General features: G+C 42.1%; 1 protein-coding gene across 3 annotated transcripts in view; it reads right to left on the bottom strand.

The window, feature by feature from the left end:
- The window catches only part of fn1a (fibronectin 1a), a 34,038-nt gene extending 27,986 nt beyond the window's left edge, over positions 1-6,052 (bottom strand). For all 3 annotated transcript variants that reach the window (XM_050048686.1, XM_050048685.1, XM_050048687.1), the window contains exons 1-8: positions 5,747-6,052; positions 4,676-4,801; positions 4,419-4,556; positions 3,941-4,072; positions 3,600-3,737; positions 2,741-2,899; positions 1,996-2,193; positions 1,585-1,767 (exon numbers count right to left, since the gene is read on the bottom strand). In XM_050048686.1, the coding sequence (XP_049904643.1) occupies positions 1,585-1,767; positions 1,996-2,193; positions 2,741-2,899; positions 3,600-3,737; positions 3,941-4,072; positions 4,419-4,556; positions 4,676-4,801; positions 5,747-5,876 (1,204 nt within the window). In that variant the 5' untranslated portion in view covers positions 5,877-6,052. The remainder of the gene's footprint in view (positions 1-1,584; positions 1,768-1,995; positions 2,194-2,740; positions 2,900-3,599; positions 3,738-3,940; positions 4,073-4,418; positions 4,557-4,675; positions 4,802-5,746) is intronic.
- Between the last annotated feature and the right edge of the window lie 2,528 nt (positions 6,053-8,580).

Below are 8,580 nucleotides of genomic sequence, written 5' to 3' on the forward strand. Positions count from 1 at the left end.
ACCACAAGCTTCAGATGTGATGCAGCTGCTTGTTGAGGCACTGGAGGCAGAACCTCATGAATATGCGAACTGTGCTGGGAAAAGTGTTGATAATTTAACACAAAAAATTTTTATTCTGTGTTATCCATTAATTCATCATAAGGTAATATCCTACATTATATTTTAAATATACTGTACAGCTTTATTCTGACAGGGAAAAAACACAGGGGCCAGCAGCTGAAGATGAGAAATACAGTTGAACTTTTGAATAATATATCAGACACAAAGACATGATAGTAAACTCACAATCTGATCCAGTTATAATGTGTTTAGAGATTTGATCTCGAAAAGGTGTAGAGGCTAAAATAGAGATTTAAAATTTTAGACATCTATTTGAATTTTTTGGCCCAACAGTGTTCAGTGACTTTATTTTAGCTACTTTAACAAATGTACATTTAAAAACAGCCACTGAAATTCTATTAAACCCCATTCAGATTATATGCAGCCCATTTTAAAAACTCAATGTTATCCTGCAGCTGCGCCACCATCCTGCTCATCATGAATATTGACATGTAATCTCCATTATCATAGGGATTATGTTCCATTAATGCAACCAATCACATAATGAGCAGTAGAGATAATTATTAATGCATAGGCCTACTGATTTTTATAATTCAAACCTTAGACTTTTTAAATCATTTTATTGCTATGATTTAAACTGAGATTACACATGATATGCAATAAACTTTTTAGTAGAAGTGCTCTAATAAACTGACAGCTGTCTTGTGTAGAAGGACATACTGGCTATCGTCTGACGATGATAAAGCATATATATGCAGATATCTGTGTACAGGGATTAGAGGTGACTTGATGCTGCGTGATATTTTAATGTAAGAGAAAAAAATTGCTGTTCAAAGAAAAGACTGACGGCGCTTAAAACTCAGCTAATGAATGCGCTTTGTTACGCGCTTTGATACAGACTGAATCAGTGAGGAAAAGAAAAAGCGTGTCTGGCTCTGTCAGAGGGAGGAGACAGACAGAAACTCAGTGTTTGTTCGAGAAAGCCTGCCAGCGAGCAGGTTAGGTTCACAGAGTCAGTTAGCACAGTAACTGCAGTCACTGACCCACAGTTGGCCCCGGTCTCAATTTGGAGCTTTTAAAATCCTTAAACAGTTATTTAATGTGTTCAAAAGACAGCTAGCAGTGGGAAGTTGCTAAATCTCCCTTTTAAACTTTTATTTACACACACTAGCATTACCACACTAAGCTAGCTGCCTTTTTTCCATGCTAGATACTAGCTAGCTTACGTAGCTAAGAACATTATCTTTTAGAGAAAGACATACTATTGTTGGTATTTCTAAACAGTGAAAAGACAAAGTTTGTTATGTCAAAACGATAACAAGTAGTACGTTCGGAGTATATTAACTAGACATTAGCCACAAGCTTCACAGAGTAACGCTAATTAGCTAACGTTACAGCTGAGTAGATTTTCAAGCAGTCTTCCAAATCAAGGTTTTCATACAAAGCATACATTCACCCCTTGTTAACTAACTTCGCAATTTCATCTCAAAATTCCTTTGCTAATATATCGAAACACCTGCTTACCGTTCCTCTCTGTACAGAAAGAATACTTCTGGTCCTTGTCAAAGTCAGAGGAGGTGGAACACCAGAGCTGTCCATCGCTGCGTCCATCAGAGATACAAGAGTGGTAGGTCTTCCCCTTGTAGACAAAAGGAAACACGCAGGGCTGACCTCCAGAGTTGCCTCCATAAACTGGAGCTGGTCCGTCTGGGTGGAGACAGGAACACATAAGGATACAGTAAATATGACGAAACATAATGTCAACATGCATGTATCTCCAGGAGCTTATCAGCTCGGTTGCATTCAGGTGTCAGTTTGTGTCCCTTATCATACAACTCCACAGGAGTTGCATTCCAGTTGACACAGTTATCATAAAATTATGGCCACTGTTGATGAATGCTGTCAAGTTGTAAAGACATAAGGCAACTCTCTTACCCCACTGTTCACAGCTGATTCCACTGCCAAGACAGGTACAGATCATCTGCTTGGTTCCCTGATTCTTCATCCAGCGCTGGCCGATGAAGTATGAAAGTCCTGAATCTGACCGACAGGGTCCCTCCTGAGGAAGCACAGGCACAGAGGCAGGCTGGTAGACTGCAGGCTGGATGTTAGTGATCACACGAGACCCAGTGCCTGGAATGTAACATTGGATCTGGGTTAGGGGCAGCAATAATAAAAATCGCCTACTGAGGTGATGTAGCTAAACCATAAAAATTAATTAAAAACAAGAATAAACATCTCTGAACATGCAGCTGTTACTGGAGTACAGGTAGCCTATGTGTTACACTGTCAAATGTACCGATGTAATGAATGTCTGGCTTTAATTTCAATGTAAAGAGGTGTGCACCATGTGCCACATAGAAAAAGAGAGTGTTTTTTACTGTCCCTGAGTCAAGATGAGCATATGTTTCTGTCTCACACCCAATAATCACTTCAAACCACTTCAAGCACAATTCTCCCTCTTCCTTTCCCATGTTTCATTCCTCCCTCTTCATTCCCCCTACTCCACGTCTCACTCTCATGAGGTCATGGTCATGAGTTACAAGACACGTCTTTCTCACTTCAACACTTGGACACTTCTTATCTCTCCCTCCTCACAGCATCTGTCTCTGGTATACATTCTTCTCTCCACACAGAGAGCGGGAGGGAAGAGAAAAAAATAGACATTATCATTTCTCACCCAGGCCAGTGGTGTGAAGTGAAGCATGTCGCTCACACTTCCATTCCCCTCTGCCGTTCCCTGTGCACAGACACTGGAGCAAGTGGCCGTGGACATCTGACTTGGTCCAGGTATCTCCAATACGGTAGGAGGTCAGAGTATCCTGGTCGTTACAGCGATCTGGGGGAGAAGTGAATGAGAGGAATTACTTAGAAATAGATGGAAACTGTGAGACTGCAGTGTGGCCGCAGCGAATCAGTGGAGAATTCCTCCTGGCCACCAGCTGTTTTCATGTTAGTGCCTTGAGACTTTGTTGATAACTTTCTGAACACATGCATGACAACAATTTATTGATAACCTCCACCACAAAAACGTCTAAGGCCACCCTGAAGTCTTGCATGTGACAAGTCGTCAGGAAATAACATTCATTTGCATGCATTAGATCAGTCAGGATCATTAAGGATGCAAGAAATGGTCCCTAATTGGAAACACAACTGGTCCACATTTCCTCCACAGCCTGTGAAAATCCTGCAACAAATCACAAGATACACTATGCCTTTGGCTCTGCCAGGAAGGCTGGAGAGTGCAGCATTTGATGAGAACTGAGCTATGTATACTGACACATGTGACTTGTTCGAAAACAGCAGTGATTAATTTGATTTCCGGCTTTAACTTAATTTTCCTGCTTGTGAAGTTTTCCCCGTCTGCTGTTGAACAAGTGGTGTACATAGAGGATATACAAAATAGAGATCCTGAACAAATGAGTGACAGAAATCACATGGACCCTTCCAACTAATTCATTGGAAGTCGGATTTTTTAATGTGATGCAGATCTTTTATACACAGCTTTAGCACAGTGATAGAAATAAATGGTTTCTTACTTCTGGACGTGCATGTGATGCGTCCACTTCCCTCTCCCAGACAGGTGCAGTCCACCACCATCCATCCCTGGTATGGCTTCTCCCATGTCTCCCCGACAACATAGGATGTTCCCGCTGAGTTGTCATAGCAACGCTCAGCTGCAGGAAACAGAGACTCATAAGCTACTTCATAACTGAAACCTTATTTTTTCAATAATCAAACCTTTTGTACAAAATGCTTAATACAAAAATTCCCTAAAACATAAGTTTATTCATTAACTGGCTGTGAAACACCAGAGTATGAATAATCCCACTAGATAAACATAGCCGTCTGTTAGTCAGTGGCTGTCTGAGTGACTCACCGACAGGTTTGCAGGTCCATTCTCCCTTGCCGTTACCCAGACAGACACACTCCAACATGTAGCCTCCTGTCTCATGGGGTCTCCTCCAGGTGTCACCTATCTTATATGAAGCCCCACCCTCATGGCAGCGATCTGGATACAAAGAAGGACAAAAGGTTTAATTTTAGAAAGAGATTGCATGTGTGTGTGTTTGCACAGACAGAGAGCAGAAGGAAAGAAAAATCGAAACACACACTCAGACATTTCTCCCATTATCTAACCACCTGGCTAACTGCTAACAGCTGCACAGCACCAGTTGCTAATCAGCTGTGGAGAATATGGAGATTAACCAGTTTACTGGCATCAGTCTGGCAGAACAGGATATACACAGAATTACATGAGCTAGGACGTGTGGTCTGGGGTTAGGATGGTTAATGGCAGCGGCGTAGCCCCGTGTAGAACAGGCAATCTTAGTAAACACACAAAAACACAAACTTACTGGCAATGGTGCAGCTGATCTTGCCCCTCCCCGATCCAATACAGGTACAGTCCCAGATCATGCCATCCTTGGGTCTCTCATAGGTTTCTCCCACTGTGTAGGACTGCTGGTTGATCTTATCGTAGCACCTTTCCTCTGCTACAGGGAGGAAACAGTAGAAAATATGTGATTTGTGTTTTACTAAAGGATGAGTGAAATGATGCATGAGATGTGGCTTTCTGGACACTGTTTAAAAGACCAGCACACACACACTTTACCTTCAGGTTTGCTTTTACACTTGATGCCAGCGACTCCATGGCAGGTACAGACCAGAGTGCTGCCCAAATATGGCCGCTCCCACTGGTCATTAATGCCGTAGAACTGGCCACTCTCTATACAACCATCTAAAAAAAGACAGAAAAATTCAGCTGATGAGACTTTGGAGCTAGAATCAGGCAGCAGGAGGTCAAATAAACTGCACCCCCCCTCCCTTTGCTCCTGTGCTAAACACATAGGGAAAATGTGAGCAAGAGAAAAAAAACACACTCCACCCATCCCTCACACATCCACAAACACTGTACCTGCTTACCATGTCCTTTTTTCAAAGTGGAAAGACAAATGAAGCCATACTTGTAGTTATGATTAAGGCATAGTCATTTTCCAAACACACATATCAGTATTCTCTGGGAAAAGACAAAACTTTTCTTTCTAGATATATTCACTAAAATAAGTAAACCATACACTGGAATAAACAGTTTACTGGAGGGACAAGGCTCCACCCATGTCTGTGAAACTGACCCTAGATGTGTTAAGCTGGCTTCAAAGGCCCCCAAGGCTGAGTAATAAATCAGTTGCATAGAGTGGAGAATTAAATGCACCTTTACTGTTCCTCTCCCCCAGCAGGCATGTTCTTTGTTCACATCTCATGACTTCACATGCAATGACCATCTCTTCTTTTTACAACCTTAAAACTGAAGCCAAGAGTTTTCATTTCTTTTCTCTCTATGTGAAGCTTTAATTATTGGCACTCGCACGCAGATGAAGTGAGGAGATCCGAAAAATTGTTGGGACTCCAAAACCAGAAATCAGCAACTAAAGACGCTGATTGTTGTTGTTATAGATCCAATACAAAAAGCATTACCTAATCTATGGGGCCCCAATCGTTTCCATTGCAAAGACGCTCAAACAGATTCACATACACCCGAGAGACTATGTGGCATGTTAGCTGTAATTTCATCATTTACCCTAAAACTGAAGTAAAGTGGCCTCTGATGGCTCTCAGTAAACTAAACATTTACTGCCACACGAAATCCTTCTTGTGATTCATAAGTTGGCAAAAAAACACTTACCCTGAGAGACGGAGGAGACCTGATGCTGCTGCGGTTGTCGCCGACTCCTGTGTCTCACTTTGGGCATGCAGTTCACCACGCTCCCGATACAGAGCGCAACCAGCACCCTGGCTATGGTGCTGCCGGACATATTACTGTTTAATGCGACCCTCTCGGCTGTTGCAGAATGTGGGTACAGGTGCTCCTTGTGCAAAAGAGTATGTCACCAGAGACGGAGAACTCGGATTCAATGCAGCTCTTATTTTCCTCCGCCGCGCTCCAACCTCCCAGATCAGTGTGCTCCTCTCTCCAATCAGTCTGCGGCCCCAGTGTGCAGGTTACCAGTCTGTGGGAGTGATTTATCTGGGCATGGCTTCGTTTCAGGCGGAGGAGGGAGGTCCAAAAAAGAGAGCGACTCCCACGCAGCACGCACAAAGACAAGAGGCAGACTTTCTACGAAACAAAGATGGTTACAAATTCCACATTAAAAGCTCTTCCTCATACTATTTTTTAAACTATGAGGTAAAACAGAGAGATTATTTAAAAATGTCATGCTCGTCTCCATGCAACCTGCAACACTGAGGGAAACAAACTGTAAGATATATGATGTCATGATGCCAAAACGCCCCATTAGCAGATTGATAATGCAGAAAATGTAAGGTCCTGGCCCCAGAGCCATCCACTTGCTGTAAACGTTAAGGGTTTGGGACCCCTCTTGCTGCAGCCCTGCTATTTTGTGCTGTCTGTGTTGAAGAAAATCCACCTTTAGTAAACTACTCAAACCTCCTGTAATTTTAGTGCTGACTTAGTCACTCATACAACCATTTGCCCAAACTGTGTCTGAAGAGTTCCAGGTGTGTTTGAGAGTTGATTTAAATAAAATTTGTGATTTTTTTTGTTGTTGCTTGAAGCCATGAATTTCAGCACAAGGAGCCATATAAGGTTCTTATTTTATTGTTTTAATGTAAAGATGCTTTATGGTTTTGTGTTTCCAGCTGTAAAAACACACACCATGCTCCTCCTGTCTCATACATGATCATTTTTTAGATGTGAGAGATGGTGAAAAAAGTGTTTCTTTCACTATAAGAGAAGCCTATCTCGCTTCATTTTGCGCAAATTCATACCGACCATCAAAAATCCAGGTGTGTGTGTCTTCATTGCAATGTGATATCCTCATCAAGAGCTGCCTTTGTGTTATTTAAGCAGCCCAACCTTGGTGCAGGCCATTGATGCTATGCAGTATATTGGCTTTACAGAGTCCGCGTATGTGATCTGCAGGAATTAGGTCAATGGCGTCAGTGTCTGGAAAGTCTCCAGTAGCCTAAATTTTCAATGTCTGGAAAGTGTTTATATGTCCAGGAGTTTTATTGAAATTGTTCCTCTGTGATGGAAGTTAACCTGTGTAATGTGCAAATCAAGAGATCAATTTTTTTCGCACTCCTGCTCCACTCTTCTCCTCTCTGGCTCGATTTCTGTTCTTTCTTTTCTGTTGTAATCAGTTCCTTTCTCCTGTGCATGCTTGATTCATTGTCCATGGCTCATTTTAAATCTGTTTCTCCAGTTTAACTCTTCAATACCATATAAAGCGGGAGGGGCGCTCTTCTGCTGTCCCTGACCTTACTCATTTTTACATTAGGTACTCATTTTTCAGTACTTCTTTGTGTTGCTTAGTGGGAAAAGCCATGGATACATTTTTAGAAAAGCCAATTTAAAGTCAGTTGGCATTTGTGTTTGGTTTTACAAATGGCACAGCAAGGGATCATTTACTTTTATATTGTCTCTTTGTCCTCTTTCCTCCATTTTGGTTGCACTTTCTGTTGTAAATATTGCAAGTAGTGACCACTTTGTACATGGAAATCTACAGTAATGCTTCTATTCTGCCTAGTCACTTGTTTGTTTTGCCTCTGAGTGCAAACTTCCTGGCATGTCTTTAGTCACCTCCAGACAATTTTGAGGTTGAAACGTCATGCATGGTGACTCCCTGGATTCTTTTCAACAACAGAAACAGTTGTTTTGGGACTCTCTTAAATCCATCTCGGAATTAAGGCATGCATCAGACTAGTTTTAAAGGTTCTGTATGCGAAATTTAGAGCGTTAACATAGCAGCAAACAAACCTGAGCAGAGAATGAAGTCACACTCCCCCTTATGTATGCTGTAATCTGAGCTTTTCTGTTTTTTGTTGTGATAGCCGCACTTGCATGTTAGTGCATGTCAGTCCTCCCTGGGTAGCTAATAGCCACTGCTCTATACGCCACTCATATGGTTACAGCTGATAACACCGTCCTGCCCCACTGTGGCGGAACAGCAGCATTACAGAAGCATAACGCCCATCCCCCAGTTCTCCCTCTGGTGCCACTGTTATCTCTGTTAACACTGTTGCCGCTGTTAGCACCATCAGCTTAGCCAACCCCATGTTAAGAGCCATGTACAGACAATCCCAGCTCAGACTCTGAATCATAGATATGCTCTTAATGTTACATACTGCTCTTTTAAAATAAATGTCCCACATTACAGTTATGCCAACAATAAAAAAAAGAAGCAAAACTGAAGACAAAATCTTCAAGCAACCTTCTACATCGTCTCTGACACTTGAAGTGTGGGTCGCTTTCTAAAGCACTTCGCTTTCAGAGTGATCCATCCCTGACAAAAATGAAAAACAGCACACTGGGTGTCATGACTTCCTCTGTATGAGCTCAACTGTTACAGCAGTAAAACAGATTAATGGTCAGTCAGCTGGCAAATTAAGTCAATCAAGCTGTGGTGAAAAAGGGAGTGCAGGCTCTCAAACCGTGGCCATGTGGATTATCTTATGTGTGTCAGGAAATCTACGAGGTGTTGACACATTTTTAAGATG

This window comes from Epinephelus moara, chromosome 7, assembly GCF_006386435.1.
Source record: "Epinephelus moara isolate mb chromosome 7, YSFRI_EMoa_1.0, whole genome shotgun sequence".
Taxonomy (NCBI): Eukaryota; Metazoa; Chordata; class Actinopteri; order Perciformes; family Serranidae; genus Epinephelus; species Epinephelus moara.